At 43.8% G+C, this 22,305-nt stretch overlaps 1 protein-coding gene across 3 annotated transcripts in view; it reads left to right on the top strand.

Moving 5' to 3' along the window:
- SAMD12 (sterile alpha motif domain containing 12) overlaps window positions 1-15,034 on the top strand; it is a 177,750-nt gene extending 162,716 nt beyond the window's left edge. For all 3 annotated transcript variants that reach the window (XM_075085647.1, XM_075085650.1, XM_075085651.1), the window contains one exon: window positions 5,833-15,034. In XM_075085647.1, the coding sequence (XP_074941748.1) occupies window positions 5,833-5,872 (40 nt within the window). In that variant the 3' untranslated portion in view covers window positions 5,873-15,034. The remainder of the gene's footprint in view (window positions 1-5,832) is intronic.
- The last annotated feature ends 7,271 nt before the right edge of the window (window positions 15,035-22,305 follow it).

The following is a 22,305-nucleotide window of genomic DNA, read 5'->3' as shown; positions in this document are numbered from 1 at the left end:
ACACTAAAATCAAGTTCAGAAGATGCTTTAAAGATATTTTTCAGAGCAAGGCTGGAGCCCGTTTTAGAGCTGTCCACCATGAACTCTAATTTTTGGCGGAAGGGGCAAGGAACCAAAATTCCTTCATAAATCATCTGTACACAGAATTGACGTGTGTCCTCATTTGTTCAACCTAGTAAAGTTGCTGAGAGATTTGCTTTGCTAGGGAAGCTGGAGTTGTGCTTGACTCATGAGGAGACTGTTGGCTAATCTGACTATTTGAGGGCATTGCATAGCTTAGTGAAACACATTTTGGACAACTAAATTTTCAACCCATTCTGTGTGAACCAACTGTGTTCCACAGAGCAGCTGCGATAACCTCTGACTAATTGGCTTTTTAGAAGGTTACCTGCTGAGAGCATCTGCCATGATATCCATTCTCCCAGGAATGTTTCATCTCAGAATTGCCTGATGCAGGCTATAGAGCCCAGCATCACAGGCAAGAAGTGAGTTTTCTCTGGAGTCAGAATATAGGGGAAAGGATTTGCCTGACCTTGGTGAATGTTCATCATCTGTCTTGAAGCACTGAACATCCTGTCTAAAATGCCTTTTGAAGGCCACCCTGAAGCCTTCCCTGAGATGAGATTTGCTGTTGATCCAGACAGCGAATCTGCAAGCGAGCCAGGATCCCACATACCCACGTACTTGCAATGGCTTATTAGGGCTTTCACACTGCGTCATGCAGCATCACGCACAGTGCCATGCCCGAGCAGGCTGTGCGCAAGCTGTATGCCAGCTGCTGCCTCAAAGCCCTTGTGTGGACTTGGGACCACTGGGAGGGAGCAGTGTAGCAATACATAGATGACACCAAGGAGTTTACTGCATCTGAAGTCATTCTCTTCTGTAGATCTCGTGCTGTACGAGATCTTCTATAGATAACGTGCTGTATTTATACAGTCGCATATTTATGGTGATGGCATCAACAGATGTTAAAACTGTGTCCAGGAGGATTAGGAGTACCTGGTTAAGGGAGCAAGTTGTCTAGAAGTGCCTTCAAAAAAAGAAACCCTGAATTCATCTTTGCAAAAATAGCAATTCATGTGTCAGCTGCTGTTTGTTTTAAAGATTCTGCTCCTGGAGTCTTGTGATGATACATCCATGTCCCTGATCATTTGAACAAAAAATGTCTTCTTTTATGGTTGGGTTTCATAGTTCATGACAAATATGTCCTAACTGTATCCTAAAAAAAAGTAGGGGTGAAGGGAAAGCAACATGTATTTTAATCCCATGTATTTTCGGCTTTTATAATTTTTTTGCGTGGCCTCAATAATAAATATGGAATGCTTGGGATTAGGATTACTGTGTTTGACGCTCTAGATGTTGCACTTATAGATCCACCTTTTCTGTCAAGCTACCCCAAAACTAAAATCTTGGTCTCCTGCTTGGCAAGCAAATTCAGAAATCAAAAGCAAGAAGAGACTTCCTTCCTTTCCCTCTCAGTATTTTTCTACTGTCTTGATACTGTGTTTGACAAACAACATTAAATAACCTTCAAGACTGTATCAGCTACCAGGTCTTAGTAATGAGGGGAAAATCAGACAAGCCAGACCAAGACATGACTGGTTGGGAATCAAAAGAAAGTTGGCAGTCTTATCAAAAACCGTCCACATCTCCGTTTTCTCTCTCAGCTGCTGGGTGTTGCATTCAGTCTATTGATTAATGTGTCACTGCTTAACACAGGCTGCTAGGCTGTGACAGCCCTGAGGCTCGACTTGCTGCCTGTGTGAGCCAGGGGTGCTCCGACAAGAGGAGGCAGCTGGGAGGTGGACAGAGGAGGCTGGCGAGCGTTGCTTTGTCACCTCCTCTGTGCTGGTTCCAGCTAGCTACAAGTGTGCAAACATTTGAGGTAACCTTAGATCTCTGGCACTGTTGACTCTGCTTATCAGCAGCGTGTTAGGTAATAAGGATGTGCAGCAATAGCTGCATTTACCTAGAGGTTAAAACAACTGGTGCTGCTCTCCACCCAGAACAGTGATGGGATGGTTTTGTGATCGAGTGAAACCAAACTCTGCTACAACTTTGGTCTCATCTGACGTGGGGCAAATGGTTCCTGTCCCTGACAAGGCTGCCCCATGGCAGCATTTCCCAGCCTCTGCTAACCCTTCTTCCTCCTTCCACCGTAGCGACTGACCATGATCAGCAGCTCCCCAAGCAGGTATTTTTTTAACAATTAAGTGTCCCCAAGTAGATATTTTTACATTACTTTCCATGAGCCTCACAGAGACACAACATGCTGTCACACCTCAGCGGTAATAATTCAATGAACAATAAAGAAAAGGGTAAATCTACGAATGGGCTGCCAGCCATTTTATTTTTTCAGTGTACAAAATTCTTCAAAGGTAGTGATATCACTAATTACTAAGTAGCAAGATGCAACAACTCTGCAACAGTGTACAGTATATTATAATGTCTCAAGTGACATGAGAAACATGGAGTGAGATACCTCTGGCCTTTCTGGCACAGGAAAAGTACTAGTAAATGCAGCTGAATGCAGTTTTTCACCAGACCCCAAGGTATAGTTTGTAGATGGATGTTGGAAATAGGCATTTTTTATAATAATTCCATATTTGAAATGTCCAGACCTTAGAAATATAGTATAAAATTAGTTCCAGGAGAAGAAACCTAGCAAAGGTAACAGATGCCTGGTTCCCTTATAAGAATCCCTCAGTTATGAAAATGTACAAATAGATAATACTGAACTTGAGCTGAATTAACATGTGTTTAAAATTAATGAAAAATACGTCTCTTTCCCAGTTAGGAAAGAATCACACAGTACAGGTACTCAAAAAAACGACATACATCTCTGGCTTTGAAATTATTGTTGTGTTTCTACAGCAGCTTCTTGAAAATGTCATGTGAGATTAGATCTGTATGCCGTTGTGTTGGTAAGCGTATGAACCCCCTGCAAAGGGCGGTCTTCATTCCAAGAGCTTACAGTCTCAGGCAAGGTTTTCAAAGACAACTGCTCATATGTGATACCTTTTAAAAGATCTTACTTTCAGAAAGCACTGGGTACGTGGTGTTAAAAAACCTGGGTCCTTAGAGGAGTCTCCAGCTGGGCACCAAAAATTTTATAGGTAACGAGGAAGAATAAGTACTTCTAAAACCCTGGCCTGAAAAGACTTAGTGAGAAGAGAAGAAACAGGCAAATCACCATTAAATCCTCAGTTTGCTTGTTCTAAATGCAGAGCTTAATGGAATTATGACTTTTCCCTTGGTCAGTGTCACTGGTTGTGCCCATACTGGCTCTGCGAAATGTCCTGAATAGCTCAAAGCCATTGCGCTCCCTCTGCAGTGTGGGTGGAGCTCAGGCTGCTACCAGTCTCCATTTCTCCTCGTGCACAGGTTTGTCTGAAGGGCTGGTTGGCTAATTTCAGACTTAAGCACAAGTAGAACCCAACAGCTTAGACGATGTGGATGATTGGGGAATTTCTGTACAAGTGCAATCATGAGGCCTGAAATGATATAAATAGCCAGTTTCCTGTTTTATTTTAGTCCTGCAACTCTGTGGCTAGGCAAGGTATTTTCCCTTGCTTGGGAGAGCTTTTCAAATTTTCCCTTCTGTGTGGCTGCTGAGCTATTTAACCTCAAAAAAAGTTACGCTTTTGTGAGTCAGGCCTGTCTCTGCTGATGCTACACAAATCGGAGATATCCTCCAGTTCACCTGGAATCAAACACTTTTGAGGTAAAGTGCCAGTTTACCTCTCTCCAAGCTTAAAACCTCCCCCAAACTTACCCTTTATCTTCCTACCTGCTTAATGTCACCATTGCTTTCTTTTCTGTGGTGGGGAAGGCAGTCAGTTATCTGTCTAGACCAGCTGAAGGCTCAACACCTTCCTGTCCATTCTTCCACAGAATAAAACAGTTGCTGGGTCCCAGATGTGCATCTTAGGCCACTACTGACGTGGGTATCTCACATAGTAGATGATGGTAGGTGATGGAGGGATCATGGCACTAGAGAACCTTGGAGAATAAAAGCAAGGCAGCTGTAAAAACAGAAATCAAAAGTAGCACCATAACAGGTGAATATGCCCACATAAGGAAGGAAATAGCTAAGGAGACTGGTTTTTATTGTTCCTCTATTTCATAGGCCATATTTAGACTGAGGGATAAAGTACTCATGGCAGGGCATGGGGTTTTTTGTTTTTTTAATCTTATTCAACATTCTTCCAGTACCTGCTGGTTTAACATCCCATCCTTCCCCTGCTTGATCAGACCTTCATGTCCATTTCTGCAAGGGTTTGGGGTTCAGAGAGGCAAATATGGGCAAACTGACAGCTTGGCAGAGCCAGTCAGCCCGCACCCCGCAGAGAAGAGCCCACTGGGTGTGATTTTGAAGGAGTGAAAAGCAGAAATCCACTGCCAGCCTGAGTTTCAGCTGACGTAAATGCTGCCTTGGCAGCATCAGTATCCTACTAGCTTCACAATTTGGAATATGGCCCAAAACCCCCAACAATCCAGCTCTTCCCACATACACAGACAGGTACATTCATGCAAGAAGCAGGACATCAGCTGGAAAGGGTGCAAAGCCCACCCCAATGAGTCCTGTCCCAGCACTGCCCTGGTCAGAGATCTGGTTGGTAAAACTGGTGATGGGTGAGGGCTCTGTGAGAAACAAAGCTGTGTCCGAACAAGTTGAAATAACATGGTGAACTTGCCTCTGCATGGCTTCTTGGCTCCAGAGGCTAGCATAAGCCTCTGATGGGTTTATATGCATTTTCGTGACTACATACTGAATAAACAACTGGATGTGCTTCAGTGTGAGCAGCCCTGCGTGGGCATTCGTCTCCTGTTCAGAAAGGCGGAACAGACAACACAAATCCCCATCAGAAGATGTATAATCATAACATAATTTAGGTTGGGAGGGACTTCTGGAGATCATTCCACTCAACCATGCTCAAAACAGGGCCAAGTGGTTGTTCAGGCCTTGTCTGGTTGAGTTGCGGATACCTCCCTAGGTGGAGATCACACAGCCAGGTCAGGTAACTTGTTCTAAAATTTGACCGCCCTCACAGGAAGACTTCTATTCCTTGTATCTAAACGGGATCTCTTTTGTTGCATCTTGCATCCATTACCTCTTGTCCTTTTGCTGTGCATCTCAAGAGTTAGGGTGGAGGGGAGGAGAAATTACAAGCAACCTGCGTGTATTCCTCTCTTATCACCTTACAGCTTTGCAAGGGATTTCTGGAAGCCACAAAAATTGAGTGTGCTTTACTGCTTTTAGTAGAGAAAGAGAAACTCTCTGCAACCCCCCTAATTATCTTATGGGGTCTGAAGCAGGGAAGGAAGTAGGTGAGCTGTTTCCACATCTCCTATGGAGCAGTGGCCGGCTCTTGCCATCTTGGCCAGCAGAAATGGTGAGGGAACATCAGCCCCTACTTCAGCATTTGACAGAGCCTTTCCAGCATTTGGCTATCAAGCCTTCAGCAGTTAATGCAAGCCCAACCAAGCCAAAGAGCCTGCTCTCTGGGACTCAGACTAGAGGAAGAGTAAGCAGTGCTTTCACATGAGGCAATAAAAATCAGTAAGGATTTGTTAAATCATACAGTTGCTGGTCTGTGCTTTATGTTTATCTGAGGAATTGATTAAGCACTGTGTTTTTTGATTGATGAATGAAGCTCATTAAAAAAGTACCAGGGTCAGAATATATATTCTAGGAGTAGTTTGTCTTTAGAGCAGAAATACATTTACTCAGCCCAAACCTGACTTTGTTTTAGTTGAAATACATGGTAATTCCTTTGCTCTGTTCTATACTCACTGTCTGGTTTTGGTTTTCTGTTTTGCTTCTTACAGCCCCAGCAGAGAGCTCTCCGTAAACATTTCCAGCCTCTAAAGCTGCTGTCCTGCCACTTGATATGAAAGTGAACTTTCCTTCATGAAAAAAAAAAACACATAATAAATGGCACTGCCAGAAGGTGACCGTGGAGGATTGAAGACAACCTTGAAGTAAAATCAGCCCACTGAAGATGATACATTCTGGGAAGACCTGGTTTGCTGTGGCATAAAAATGTGGTACATAATACCCAGTGCTAATTTGTTGGAGATGGTCATTGACAGACCTTTAGCTGGAAAAATTCTTCCAGTTTTCATCACTGTGCATAACTTTGGAGTTCCCTTTAGGGGACTGTCTATGCCCTTTACTAGAAGTCCTGTTTTAGCATGGCAACTACTGGATTCTTTTATTATGTATGCAGATGGCATGATGTTTTAGGAAAAACTTAAAGCAATTCTCCAATCTCAGTGGATATGTTCACAATATTACACCCTGATAGGAATGTAAACGTCTTGTATATGTTAGTTTTGCAGTCTATTGCTATTCTGTTAAATATCAGCACTTCATATGTGCTTTCTGCACAGAACTAGCACAGTCCATATATATATAATGGTCTTTTTTTAAAATGCTGAGGATAGGTTTCAGTATTTGTGCTGAGACTGCATCCAAACTGAAGTCCACTATTAGCATACCTTCACCAATTCACAGTAGATTGTGTAGATAGATTTGCACGTGGCAGAGGTGTGACTTCTTTTATCGAGACTTAGAAAACAGCTGTCACAGAGCTAGCCAAGAACAGGGTAGGTTGAATGAGTTGTAGGACACTGTGTCTGCTCTCCCTCTCATCCACCAAATATCAAAGGTTCTCATTTCTAGTGTGCCATTATGTTTTCTTACTTGGCAAGGGAAAGGCAAAGGAGAGAGCCTTTCTCAGAGATGTGTGTGACCCAGGGTTTGGTCTACGATAAAACCAGAATAAACTGGAAAAATTCAAGTTCTTTATGCTGGCCACCATTTATGTTTTGGGCAGGGCTGGGGAATCGTAGTCCAAACCAAACTCTCTGAACAAGGTAAAGTGTAAGACTACACTTCTAAGGAGCAAGACACTCCCTTTGGAGAGGGCAGACTTCTTCATTAACTTTTTCCACTTTCTATCCAAAACAGTATTTTGGTAGGAACTGGGAATAAGCAAATGGTTCCAATAAGCCTTTCAATATACTGTAGCAGGCTCAAGACTGTTGCATTCAATCTGAGCGTTGCTTTTTGTTCAGTCTCTGAATGGCTGGCCTCATCTCTGGCTGTATCACAGCTGGCTGTGGTACTGTTTCGTCCACGGGGACTCAGTGGAGTTAGTGTCTGTCCCTCACATCGAGACCTTCCTGACAAACTCTTTATAATGAACTGATACCATCAACAGACTGAGGGGACTTATGTACTTTTTCTTCTTTCTTTAATATTAAAGGTAGCTTTTTGTGTATTTAAAGACCATCACTCTCTCCAATCTGATGGATAGGTACTATAGAGTGGCTGTTAGCATATATGCCAAACTGTGGGTGAGAGGACATACTGGGGTGAAGATGCAGTGATGGAGAGAAGGTGCAGCTAAATGAAGTCAAAGGGACCTTTTTAGATGAAGCTCCTGTATTATAGTTCTTAAAAACTATTGTGCAGTTCATTGCTAGAGAATGGAAGGTTAACCACTGAGGGTGCCCGTACAACCAACAGATAAATATCATTAAGGCTTAATTTTTTTCAGATGGGTATGGGCTTAGGTTTCAGCTCTCCACCCTCAGATTCGGCATGTTGGATATTTCTATAGTATTCAGCCCAAAAGCAAATTATTTTTATTGATGACCAAGATTTTCAGAAGTCGCTAGTGAGTTCTAATGGATTGGGTCTTTCCATGGGTTTTCAAGTGGAGCACCCAATAATTACAAAGGAGCAAGCTCTACGTTATCTTTCTGAAAATCCTGGTCACTAATTTGAAATTAATTGGTGTAAAAGTTCTCCTTAAGACATAAGAATCTTTGCCAATGGCAACATCTGCACTTTTCAGAGCTTTTCATAGGGTTTAGGTTGGAATCTGATACCAAGAGACCCGGCTGTGTGCATGGCACAGGTCCACTGTAAGCTTCAGCAATTTTTACAGCTCTTTCTGCTGCAGGTTTTAAAAATGCACTCTGGCAACTGACATCAGTTTCATGTTGGTACAGCAATTAAAATACCCCACTTTGATACAAATTATTTTAAAAAGAAGGAGAATGCTATACTTCTGCAGTAGGAATTTTGTTATTTTACTACCTAGTGAAAAAATCTGGAATAATTTGAATGGTAAAAGAAGAGGTTATCTCAGAGTGTTATCTTAAAAGGGCGTACGAGAAGAAGTTGAAATAGGCAGAGAGCCACTAGAAGCATTTTTTGTATCAATGTTAGTTTTGAACATCTTCCAGTATATGGGCATGAATTTAGATGTGTGCACTTCTCCTGTTAAAACAGTTTGTTTTAAAAGCTTCCCTGGATTTCAGCTATGGTGACCTAGAAAAGCAGTGTTATAGGCCCTGAGAAATGTGAAAATCAAGTCCAGACCCTTGTGTAGCCAGACTCGGTGAGAAGTCTGCTGTAGGTGCCTATCGGACAAATCTCCTTTGAAGCTGGTGTAGGTCTCCATCCTACAGCCAGCCTGTGCATGTGGATAACTCCAAGCATAGTTCCCCCGAGCCCCGTGACACTTTTCACGTGTGTAACTGTCTGCAGGAGCCATAAGGAAATAACTGTACTTTTTGGCTTGTATTTAACTATTCATCGTGTTTGGATTTTTTAATCACTGTTATTCTCCCAAAGTAGGCCATGCTTCCTCAGGGATATTTATGAAATTGTTCTACATCTACCGAACAACTATCTGGATCCCAGCATATTCTTCTGAAAACTTTTTAATATAAATAAACATGTGGGAGAGATTTTTTGTTATTATGAATGGGGGCAGGTACTGTGTTCTCGGAAAGGCTGTTGAGTGCAGACAATCAAGTCTATTGCATTTTTTATGCCGAACACCTTATTAATAGCAGACACATCCGCTTTTGCCTGGGTCGCAGGAACAGTTGAGGGGAAAGAATGCTTTATCTCTAGTCAATAAATCATTTATGTTGAGAGTGCCAAAGGCCAAGCCAACATGAAAGGGAGCGAATAAGTTATTCTGGCAAAGGAAGTGAATTTAAATATGCTCAGAGCCATTAGTTCGGTGCAAAAAAGTAGGAGACTAACGCTATTTTCATAAAACAGCAATTATCAGTCCTGTGGAGATAGATAAATTAGAAAAGGCCAGTGCTGCCGTTACATTGATCACTAGTTACTCTGAAACAAACCAGTATTGCGATCAGGATACTGCTGTCCCTGTGCAGAGCGGCAGCCTTCCTCCCATGCCCGCTGCCTCTCCCTGCTGCCGCGCTCCCCTGGTTTCTTTGTGTCAAGAGAGGTTGCAGCATCAGACCCCACTAAGAAACGCTGACAGACTCAGCCATCCCAAGTGCTTCAAACCACGAGAAGACCTGCACTAGAAGCCTGAAGGAATTGCTCGCCCCAGAAAACACTGCAGCTGAAAGCACCCTTTGTGCTGTTTTGTTCCTTGGTTTTTTCATCTGCATGGCTTTCCGTGCCTCAACACCCACCATTTATTCTGTAAGGGAAATGCAGCCTTCCAGAAGGGGAGTTTGAAAAAGCTCCACGAGCTCTTTGGTTTTGCCTATCCAGCTGCATGGTGATGCTCTACATGCCTCCCTGTCTGTTTCTTAGGGTAAGGGTTGTCACTCAAGAGCAGCTGCAGTGTCATTGAGGAAATGAAATGGTTAAAAATTACAAAGTTCTGGTTTTGTTTTGCCCTGAATTTTTGGAAGACCCCAGGCCAGAGCCCTGTCAGACTTACATTGATGCTACTTCATCAAAGTCTCTGGAGTTGTGTTGATTAGTGCCAGCCATGGAGCCAGGCCTGGGGTGGTTATTTTTGTCACTGCTAAAACTAGCCTCGCTCCACCCACCACAAAGCCACAAGATCTCAGTTATTCAAAATTGTCTCAGGCAAGCAAAGCAAAATCCTGCATCTTTCACACTGGTCCCCTTTTGACAATTAACATCTCTGCTATCAGTCTCCTTGAACCGCCTGCTGCAGGACTGTGCTGCAATTGGCCCTGGTATATATAGACTATGGTCAATAAGATTTTAATTTACAAAGAAAAGGTCTTCTGGTATAATTAAAACTGATGAGTGAAGGGGAAGTTACTACCGGCATTACCTGCAACCTCCAATAGTAAAATTCAGGAGAGTTATCTGGAGTGCAAAAAACCCCACCAACATAATGTATGGGTGATTAGGCAGGCTCATGAGGATAAATCAGGAAGTAAGAAAAGTAGATGTTTGGTGAGGGAGGCCAAAAAATGTATGGGAAGTCAGTGGCCAATAGATTAGACCAAAGGCTTTACATATATCCTAATAAATACCATCGTAGCAAAGCTCAGTCTGATGTTAAACAGGCACAGCACAGTGATTACTACTCACAGTACCTGCGAAAGCCAACAAATACTCTTGTTTTGTCTTTGATAGCAGGAGAAGGAGGGAGTCATTGCACATTAAAATGTAATTCCTCCTACTCCATCAGTAATTATGGGTAATATTAAGCAGCAACTATCCAAACATATTTTTAAATTTGTAGAACCATTAACTGAATCCAGAAGTGAAGGAAAATTTGTCTAGGACTCCTCAGAATTGGAAAGCAAAGAAGCTTCAAATGACACCAAAACCCCAATAATTCAAAAGAATGAATGATTTGACCCAGAAAACTAGGCTCATTAGCTTCCTATCAGTCTTAGGCAAAATCATGGAAAGGTTGATACGACACAATTGTTAAAGCAATTAAAAATTGATAAAACCCTCCAAATGATTTTTCTAGAAATGTATCATGTCATATAAACTTGCTATCGTTCTTTGTGATATCAAAGGCTTGTTGATGAAAGAAACTCTGTTGGCATATTAGACTTAGCCTCCTATAGATCATTTGACTCTGATAAAGAACAAAATAGCACAACGTAAAATCAGTATTGTCCATATTAAGCGGATTAAAACTGATTACAGGCTAGATCACAAAAAATAGCTATAAATATGAAACTGTCATCAGCAAGACAATTTCTAATGAGCTCCTTCCAAAGTATGTTCTATTTTCAATATTCCTCCCAGGGAAAGAGAAAATTACTGTTGGCAACCGCCAGAGATAACAAAAACAGGGGTGTGGTAAATAATGATATGGGGCAGGTCAGTGGTAGAGAGTAACCTGGAGGATGGCAAAGGCAGAAATCCAGGAGAGATGGCAGCAAGTCCCACTTAGAGGCATGGGGAGTACGTCCGGAATAACATAGTGGCTGAGAAGGTGTGATAAATAATCCGTTCAACGTCAGCCCCAGAGATGCTCTTGCCAGCTGGGATGTAGGACCTGGCAACCGCGATGCTGTTCCAGTTTGTTTGGTAACTGCCCCACTCTCAGAAAGGGCATCAGCAACTTGGAAAGATTATTTTCAATAGCTCCCAGTGTTATTCAAGGGCAGGAAAACAGGCCTTATTATAGTGTCAGACTAATGAAGCTCAAGCTATTAATTTATCAGAGGCAATTTGAGGAGGTGACTTGATCTCCCTCTGCAATCACAATCTTCTACCTGGGCAGGGAAGTGCTGTCTGAAGGCAGGTAGCTCTTTTATTCAGAAGAAAAGGGAATGATGTGCTCTACTGGTTGGAAACAGATTTCAGGCTAGAAATTAAGTGCAAATGCTCAACAGGGAGGATAATTACCCGTGGAGACAACTTACTTAGTTACCTGGCATGTTCTCTATCACATAAAGTCTTTAAATGTATGCAGAGTATTTTTCTAAGTCAATAAGCTCTACCTCAAACTGAAATCCAGGCTCAGTGCGGCAATTACTGGATGAGGTTATTAGGTGTGTGTTATGCAAGGATTAGACTAGATCATCAGATGTAAACTTTTAAATTAAAAATATCTTAAAGTTTCCAATATTACAGGAAGGCAGGGCAGCCTATATCCATTTTTTTCACAGAAAATGTTCTGAATTTAAACAGCTTATATGAACAGAGCTGTGCTTGCCAGCATTTGGTGTGGACATTGGTAGGTCTGCTTGCAGTTGCAAGGTCCTTCTGTGGGTAATTGAAGGAAGAAAACCAGGCAAGAAAGGGCAACACAAACCCTTGGACATACAGAGAAAGTCTGTTGTCTTTCATTAATAAAAGCCTGAGACAAAATGATGCACTCAGATGATGGGGCCAAGTGGAAGTGTAGTCTGAGCACGGAATAACTGTGGGTTTGCCTCTTAATTAAAGAGGTAGCATCTTGCTGGCAAGAAACAGATTTTCCTGCCTTCAACAACTGGCGGAGAAGCTGCAGTGGTGATTGAGAATTATATTGTATCGCTGTGCAGCTGAACACGGTACACAAATGCCTTGCTTCAAAGACAGCAAACTGTTCCTGCCATCATGACGAGCCCCATCGGAGCCAGTTAATAAAGCCCTAGAAGTGAAATGACTTCAGTGGGAGTACCCAGAGTAATGAGAGCTGCTCCCCGTGGTGGGTTTTTGCAAGATTGGCCCTATTAACGTTGGCTGGTTTGAATGTTGCACCTTAGAAATAAGCAAAGGAGCACTCGGTGTCTGATGCACGTTCTACAAAACCGCTGTCGATGGGTGTGAGGCAAGTACTAAGTGTCAGAGCCACCTTCTACCGTGTTTCATCGAGCAGCGGGGAACAGCACAAACTAGGATGTACATTTTAAAGAGTAAACAGTTCACGCAGACAAGAGAAACTATAAAAGCAATACTTATTGCAAATTGGTATTGAATCGACATCAAGAAGCTGAAGCAAGAAGGGAGCTAGCTATGGCCATAGCTAAGAAGATAAAGATCTTTGGGGATTCTTGCTCTAATCCAGTGTGAAATCCTAAGAAAATTAGTTTGGTCTAGATTTATTGTTTAAAGAGCATTGGTACATGCCAGCTGCCTGTCAAATACATTCTGCGGAGTCACTGGCTTCGGTGCGTGATGGCTTACGAGTGTCCTCGTGCCGCTGAGAAACCTTGCAGCTCTGGAGGAGAGCGGTCCGTAACAGGCACGTCTGGGGTCAGGCTGGGCAGAGAAGGAGCTGAACTTGCAGATGGCTGTGAAACATCTGCGTCTGCCATAAAAGTAGGATTGCCAGCGTTGTTATAACACAGCCAGGCTTAGTCTGAGAATGACACGAAAAGCTCCTTTCTGATTTTAATTCCAAATATATCTAAATGCTTTTTCAGAAAAAGAAAATCCTTTATAGATGTTGTTACATCTCTAATCACGTTACTTCTATTAAGCACTTGCCTTGAATTCATCTATTTAATATCATAAGTCACCAAATTAAACAGCGATACACAGGGTTTTTTTAAAGCAGGGAGATCGATATTGCAGCAAAACTGCATGTAAGCAATAAGAAGCTGTGCAGAGAAAAACAAACAAACCTCAGTCTGCCCCATCAGATGCTTGGGAGACTTGGTTGGTTTGTTTTATATCCAGACACAAGTTTTCCCTACCAAGCCAGGCTTTGGTCTCAAGACTAGTCCAGATAAAGAAATGTTTGGAGCCCTCTTACCACTTCATCGGCATCCCTTGTATATAAGAGGCTCCTTCTCTGCTTTTCTTCTGAGAAAAGCACAGAGGGACATGAGCTTCCAGCCTGTGCAAAGCATCGCAGCATGAGACCCAGACCTCAGCCTTCTCCCCCGAGTCCAGTGCCACTGATGAGGGGAGGAATGGGGCCGTGCTGGGCTAACCTGCAAGCAAAGCCCGGTGTCCTGTGCCGTGCTGAGCCTCTCTTGAAGCTGTTGCAGGAGACACATTACTGTGCAGAATTGGACCCTGTGTTTCAGGGCACCAGCTGGGGTTGCTTCTGTCTACTGGGCTTCCCCTGAAATAGAGGTGAACTGCACAGGGCAGTGCTCTGGCAATGGGAATGACCAGCGTTTCCCCAAAGAAGCTGCGTGCTCTCAGAAGACTCTTTTGCTTTGTGTTGAGCTGCTGGAATACTTGGTGAGTGTTAAGAGGCATATTTTTACCTTTCTCACAGTTATTGCAGAACCTGAAAGTGGCAGGGAGGTGCTGGGCTTTGTTTTCGGTTTCTTGTAGGGACTGTAACTGTATGCACCTGCCTCACAAAATTATTTCTTCTTCACAAGTGGGGGTAAGATGGGAGTAATGCCCTGCCTGGCTGCGCAGCGTAAACCAGCAAAGGGGGCTCTCAATTTGGGCTTATTATTTTGAGGAGCTAAATTTGAGGTTGTTTGAACCTGACCTTGGGAAGAGCAGATAACTGACAGCTGGAATGATGGCCACACATGAGTTGTCTCCAAAGGTTGCCCTCAAATCAGTGGCCCGTGTTTGGAACCAGATGCCAGGCTGCATTTGTGCGTCGGCGTGAGGGAGGCTGGGATCAAGGTCCTGGGAATCTGGAGGCCTGATGCAGGAGAGCTGGATGCAGAAAGGCCGTGTGCAAGCTCTCAGCCATGCTGTATCGTCAAACAGTCTCTTGTAGCCGCAAGTTGCGTCTGGTCCAGCTGCCTCTGGAGTCTGTTCTGGTTTACATTCACCAAGGAAATGCTCTAAGTCACTGATCTCCTTTTAATGTTAACTTGGTTGAAAATGTAGGAAAATGCCAGCACTCTAATGGTTAAAAAGCAATGCACTGTTATTCCTGCGGCTGAACTTTTTAAAGACAGAGCCAAGTGAGGTGGCATAAGACAAAAGTGTGCCTTTTTGTTTGATGTACAGTGCGTTTCCCCAGGCATCCAAGGTGTTCATCTGTACAGCAGTGCTTTTTCTCCCAAAACAGAAATTATCATGCAATCTAATTTTTAGTATACAAAGTGGCCATCACTGTTAATTCCACCCGACAGTTTTTATATTTACTCTTTAATTCCTTCTGTTTTCAAAAATCCACAAAAAATAAAACCCGGGTGGGAGGGAGGAATTCTTTTCAACAATGAAATGAAAATCAATATCAAATTTTTGGTATCTTTGGGCATGATCTCTGGAAGCTTTGGATATCTGCTTTATCATTTTGTATATTTGACAATTTTGTACTCTGCATTGTTTGACTTCATTTGTGCATGGCGATGTATTAAAACATGGAATTTTTATTATACAGTAAAAGTGTTGTGTTTGATTTAAACAAGGTCAGGGCTTGATCCATTGCGTGAACAGAAGAAAACATATAATAGAGGTTTTTGCCGGCAACCACTCTCACTTGACATTCTGGCTGGTCTCATTCGGGGGTTTTCCAGCACCAGAAGGTGGGCAAAGCTTTTCACCCACCCACACACCTCCTTCCCCAGCTGCGGTACTTCGGGTCTGTGCAGTGGTTTGCTGTATGGTGGTGCAGGTGCCACGTAAATGTGGCGTATTCATAGATGTAACAGAAGATGTTGACCGAGCAAAGGGCTCTGTTCTGCTCAGCAGGGTGTGGGTGTAAATCCAGGCCGACTGCACTGGCTTGGCTCGGTTTACCCCAGATTTAGTGTGGTACGACTGCAAGCAGACACTGCACGCTACGAGGAAGTATTCTGCTTTCATTGCCTTTATTTCTCAAGACTTTGGGGATGCCCTTGTAAGCAGTGAAGCATCCTCTAAGGGGACCAAGCCACAAAAGGAGCAGGTACTAGGCTGTTTATGGTGCATGGCGTCTCACTCCCATCCCACCCCCATTTATTCTCAGAATTTACGGCACGAGAGTAATTTAAAAGTCAGTAGATAAAGTAGCTTTCAGAAAAACTGATGCTGAAAATACAGCATGATATTATGCTCTCCCATATATGTTTTTTTCTCCTTTTCAGCCATAATTCTGAATGTTCTCGCATTTGTAAGGTAGAGACTGATGACATGTTTTGGTCAAACACAAAATACTGGGCTTAATACAAAATAATAGAATGAAATTATATAGTGTGCAGTGTAACTGACAAAGTCAAGATAAATAGTCATCTAGAAAAATCATAAATCATGTTTTTTATTGTAACATCTCGTGATTGGGCTGCAATTTACTAAATTCTGTTTTTATCTTTAAAAAGCTTTCTACTCCATAAACTTTGTCAGTGAGAAGAATATGTTAGCAGGGAAAGCTGCGGTTTAGCACAAATCTGTGCACGTTACATCTCAGGCTGAAGGAAATCAGAGCAATCATACAAGTAAAGAAAACAGTTTCTATGTCATGTGTCCTCTTCACCATTGGGGTCTCCATAGGTGTTACAGTGGCACCATATTGTTACTACTCTGGTTGTGCACACTAAGATTATCTCCATTGTAGCCAATATGCCACCTAAATCAGATCTGCTTTATAACGAAACAGCAGCTACCATGATAATGAAATACTCCTCCCTGGAGACAGAAAATAGCTACTGATGCTGTGGAAGAAGAAGTTTCCATGTGTGTGCATGGGTTTTGCATTATAAATCTCACGGATGGGGTTGCAGGTTGTTACTCAGAAGTCATCAGTGGAGCAACTGGTTGTACAGTTTGGTGTTTTGGTTCTTTTCCGTCCAGTGACAATTAGTCCTTGGTGCAATGTGCGTGATCTTATTTTACATCCATGTAAGTCCCGTGGGTCCATCAGAGCTTGCCTTACCCTGGGCAGCTATCAAGGGTTACAGACCCAGGTCGTGCTGTTTGAATCCAATGCCATGTCCAAAAATCAGATTCCTGAACTGCGACCTTATTAGCTGAGCAGACCTGTGCTCATCTGAGCAAAGCCTTGGGATGTGAGCAAATGTCCTTAGTCCATAATGAAGTCCAGTGAATGAAGTACAACCCTAGAAAACCCCAACGAAGGTCCCGAACTAGATTTACCTGTCACTGTTAAACCTTGAAACTCAGCAGAGAAACCGTAAGTCTTCCAAGAAGATTGTGTTGCAGCTGGGATTGATTTGCACAAAGCAGGCATCTTGGTACAAAAGAAACATGCTGTATTCGGGAGACATGAGGTTGCCACCTGCAGCTCGTGCTTACCTGACGTTCCGCTCTCGCTGCACCCAAGCGCGGATCTGTCAGAGCCCCAGCGCATGGCGTGAGACTTCCACGGGTGAGGTGTTGTAACACCTGGACTCGGTTTGTCTGAGGTTTACTCCTCCTTTGTGCACTCCTTTGTTTCATTCATGTTCTTGCCTTCTCCTTGCTTTTCTGCACCTGACGTGATTCTTGCCTTCTGCTGTTATTAACATCAAGTGGGAAATGCACAGAATAACTGCACGTGAGGAACACTCTTTCAAGTTTAAGCAGCTTTGCTTCAACCAAATGGCACCAAGGCACTGGCCTTAGGAGGAGATAAAGTGGAGGACAAATTGCTCAAGTTTGTTCTAGGGCAACATGGGGATTAACTTCTTTTCATGTCTGTGTTGGAGCAACAGGCTGAAATGGCAGCAAGAAGGATGAACACTGGACACTAGGAAAAGATTTCTAGGAACAGGGATGCTGAAGCCTATAGTTACTGCTTAAAGAGATGGAGAACAGCTTCAACAAGCATCCACCAGCAATCCTGACCCTGTGGCAGGGCAGGAGGATGGACCAAGCTGTCTCGTAAAATATGTTTCAGTCTAGTTTTTCTGCAGGTAAGACTTGAATGGGAAGCAATGAGTTAACTTTGTTAATTATCATTATTTTACATTTCAGCTGGAACTGCATTTAGCTCTTCTTTTTCTACCTCTTTGAGGTTTACTATGTAGCGATGAGTAACTCTAGACTCATTTAAGTCAATACGTCAGGTTGTCAGCTGAGGAACTGGGACACGTCCACTGCTGTGGCCAGTCCAGCGGTGACAGCAGGGTCCGGGCCCACCTTCTCACCCAAAATCTCCACACTTATCGAGACTCCAATTCCTGTGCTATATGGTGACAAATAGCAGCAATTAGTGAGACTAAGAACACAAAGAGGGTGGCAGCCTTTAGGGTCATGGTGAGGATCATGCTTCAGACCACCTCCAACATCCAGGCTTTCACCTGGTCTTCACTGGGCACAATCAGGGGATTAGGGCTAGGTGGGGGAAAGGCTTGAGATGAGGGGGGTAAAAATAAAACAAGAAAAAAAAATATTTTGAGCCCACTTATAAGCTGGAGAGAGGCAAAATTTTATAGCCAGATGACCAAAGCCTTGAGAGCTTCAGCCACCCATGGCGGGGGGAAGGCTGAAAGGGTGTGCATGGTCATCGCCGGCCTCCACCAAATGCTGTGGGCTGATTACGAAAAATGCTTTCCCTTCACTGTGGAGTTTTACTGCAGAGAAATGAAGCACTCCAGGGCACATCAAAAGTCTCAGCTTGAACACTCTGCTCTGGCACTTTCCAGGCGAGAGGGGAGAGCGTGGTCGGTGCTGAGTGCCGGATGCTCAGCCCAAGGGGTGCTTCGGCTCTTCTCCGTGCTGTGAAATGGGACAGAGATGCAGGCTTTGTGGGAGGCAAATTGTTTTATGGAAAATATTGGCAACCATTGTACTAAGCTGATTAACTCATTTTGACAATTCTATTTAGCTGCAAAAGTTGCCCCCGCATGAAGAGTGCAGCTGCAACCGTTTGCACAGCGAAAACGCTCCCACGTGCAGGACGGCCAGTTAAGCCCCTGCCTGTCATCGTTACAGCAAGAAATTTTAGTACTTTGGGGAAAATGCATGGTTATTTCTGCTTTTGTTTAAGCTTTAACTCAGAGCATGAAGGATACTGTTGTGCTAACTGGTTTTGTACACGTCCCTTGTGCCCCAGACTCAGCCTGTTTTTGGCAATTCTTGGGAGGTAAAACTTTGTCAGAAATGTGAGGAATTGCGGGAGCCTGTGGCTCCCAGTGCCCAAGTCCACCTGGAGACAACAGCTGCTCATTTTACCCCAGGGAAGGAGCTCTTTTCCCCCCCTCCAGTTCCTTGAGTTGTATAATATTAGGCAGTGAAACTTAGGCTTTATTCATGCTTCCCTCCTCTCTCTGTGTTATTAGTTCCTATAATAGGCTGCCTCTTAATCCCAAAATATGGACCCTTTGGACAGTGTTCTGCTAATCCCATGAGAGATGTGGCAACCAACAGGAAAACCAAGATTGTCTGGAATATTATTCAAACACATTGGACCAAGGACCACCCTCAGCCTTCAGCATTTCTCTTGGGTCACCAGTCACACACCCCTCCCTGTTAAACTTAAATTAAAACCACTCTAAAAGCAGTGTGGTTTCAAGCCCTAGCAACAGGGCTTTTATATGGGATTTTCAGACTAATACTTCTCCATGGGCCAGTTTGGGACCCCCTGAGAGTAGGATATTGTCTCAAAATATTCCCTGAAAGCCATCAAGAGGCACTGGTATCCAAGCAAGAAAAGAACAGCATTTCCATCTCTGAAAGTGTTAGCTTTAAACTAGTTTTACCCTCCCTGATTGTTTCAGAGATCATGGCTGATACTTTTGCTCCAATTTCCTTTGTTTCCCGTTACAGACTTGGAGAAGGAGCAGACCTCCATCAGAAACAGGAGTTGGGGTGGCTGCTCATGGATGTGCTCCCAGCCAAGGCTGGGTTACAACTCAGAGAAACACAAAATGTGGGCATGCATCTCCATGGAAATAGGTACTTGGGAAGCATCTGAGTGATTCTGGGGGTTATGTTCTGCCGTTTGTTTCATTTTGAGTAGTAGCACCGTAAAAAATCAGTATGGCACATTTTAAATGGATTACCAGGCAGTTAAATGGCAGGTCTCAGAAGAGGAGTCACAAATGAAGAGTGATCCCATGGGAGTTTTTATAGAGGGAATATTCAGGAAGCTGTGCTTGGCTGTTTACTTTACAGGTCACGATGGATAAACAATTGAATATGAGCTCCCCTTGTGATGCTCTTGCTCCAGGGGCTAATGTGACCCAAGGATGTATAAATGGGAATATTGAGTGGTAGGGGAAATGTATTAGTTCTATACCTGACATTAATGAAACAAAAATAATCCAGTTCAGCTGTCAACACTTGAAAATCATGTTGAAAAACTGAGAAAGGTTGGGAGAAGAGCTATGAGACTGATAGAAAGTGTATCTTCCAATGACCCAAAGGAGCACAGTCCATTTATATTATCAAAGAGGAGTAAAAGAGATTAATTGATCAAGATCTGTAAGTATCTATACATGGAGTATGAATGCAGTATCAGAGGATTACTTAATCTAGCAGACAAAGGCATGTAAACCAAGAAGACTAGAGCTAAAAAAAAAAAAAAATCAAGTTGACAACGAGGCACATTTTTCTTCCTAATGGCCTTGTAATTAACCACTGGAAAAGCTGACATGGGATATGGTACGTTCTCCATCACCCAAAAAGACCTTTAAATTAAGTGTGGATGTCTTTCTACATGATGTAGCTCATGTATCGGTGTGGGCATTGCTGGGCGAAGCTCCATGGTCTGCATTATGCAGAAGGGCAGAGGAAACCACCATGGTGGTGCCTTCTGGCTGTGAAATCTATGAAACTATCAAAGCAGTGACGTCTGGATCTCACATCCCAGCAGCATCTAGCCTGTTTATGCAATACATGTTATGAAAAGACTCTTTTAGGGATATTTAGAGGGCTTTAAATATTTTATTAGAGTTTTTTTTATAGACTCTGCCTGTAAAACAAGGTAGATGAAATAAACCTTAAAAAAAATAAAAAAAGATCTCCTGAAATAGATTTCCTATAAGCCCAAATCCCAGTATTAAAGCCCAATATCTCAGGATACTCCGGGTTTTCAGTGTGATGCTCCAGGGACTCAGCCCTTCATCGTGGTTTAAAACTCCTATTTCACAGATTTATAGACGCTAAACTCAGAAGGGACCGCTGTGATTATCTAATCTGACCTTGTGCATACCAGAGGCCACAGGACATCCCCCAGTTACTTCCAGGCTACGCTGAAGCCTTCCATACTCTTCCTTCATACCATAGCTGAGATACAGCCTTTCCCCTCCATCCACACCGCTAAACTTCACACTGTCTCACGTCTCACCGCAACATCCTTCCTTCCACCCCTGACAAATGAAATCTCTCCTGGCACATGTCCACTCAAATTTCTGCTCTAAAGATCCTTTGCCATTCCTATGTCTCCTTGCCCGCCTCGCTGGCTTTCTGCCTTTCCATCAACACATCTCCTGCCTCTCACAGCCTGGTCCCTACCTCTGCCTTCTCATCGCATTTGGTACCAGCTCACTCCTGCCTCTCGTGGCCCACTTTGGTCACTTCATTATTTTTTTTAATCCCCTTCTTCTGAACAAGCCTCATGTGGTGTAGCACCAGTCCCTGGGGAAGGCTCCTAAGATACATCCGTGCTGGTAAATGAAAGGATGGTGGGAGCACCTACATCCATCAGACTAGGTTCAGCCACGTGTGCTTCTAAGCTGTGATCATTTTGTGCCACTGGCTCTATGGCTTAAGGTTTATGGCAGGAAAAATGTGGCCAGAAAATTCACCTCTTGGAGGAGAGAGAGGAATTGGGAAGAGAGATTATGGCATATCATATCTTCCTGGCAGCTTGCTTTGGTCTTCAGGACTGTTGCAGGATTTACAAGTACAAAGGTAAATCCTAGAGAGACGGAGCATTAAAAAGTGATAGCGCCGTAGACATGTGGGACATTTATTCGTGCTTCTCCAATTTACTGCAGAGACATAACCTCCAGCCTTCAGCTGTTTGAGACCAAATCCTTGACTGGTGCATCAAGATCAAGGAAAGCTGCCAAAGTGTATGCACTGGGCTGACCCTGGCTGGATGCCAGGTGCCCACTAAAGCCGCTCTATCACTCCCCTCCTCAGCTGGACAGGGTAGAGAAAATATAACAAAGGGGCTCATGGGTTGAGATAAGGACAGGGAGTGATCACTCACCATTTACTGTCATGGGCAAAACAGGCTCGACTTGGGGAAAACTAATATAATTTATTACCAATCAAAATCAGAGTAGGATAGTGAGAAATAACCTTCTCCCTACCCCTCCCTCTTCCTGGGCTCAGCTTCACCCCTGATTTTCTCTACCTCCTCCCCCTGAGTGGCGCAGGGGAACGGGGAATGGGGGTTGTGGTCAGTTCATCACATGTTGTCTCTGTCACCCCTTCCTCCTCAGGAGGAGGACTCCTCACACTCCTCCCCTGCTCCAGCGTGGGGTCCCTCCCACAGCAGACAGTCCTCCATGAACTTCTCCAACGTGAGTCCTTCCCACGGGCTGCAGTTCTTCACAAACTGCTCCAGCATGGGTCCCTCCCATGGGGTCACAAGTCCTGCCAGCAAACCTGCTCCAGCGTGGGCTCCTCTATCCACGGGGCCACAGGTCCTGCCAGGAGCCTGCTCCTGCATGGGCTTCCCACAGAGTCACAGCCTCCTTCAGGCACATCCCCCTGCTCCGGCATGGGGTCCTCCGTGGGCTGCAGGTGGATTTCTGCTCCACTGTTAACCCCCATGGGCCGCTGGG

The sequence above is a fragment of the Phalacrocorax aristotelis genome, chromosome 2 (assembly GCF_949628215.1).
Source record: "Phalacrocorax aristotelis chromosome 2, bGulAri2.1, whole genome shotgun sequence".
In the NCBI taxonomy this organism is placed as follows: Eukaryota; Metazoa; Chordata; class Aves; order Suliformes; family Phalacrocoracidae; genus Phalacrocorax; species Phalacrocorax aristotelis.
Note: the sequence above shows the minus strand (reverse complement) of the source record. Positions and strands in the feature narration are given on the sequence as shown.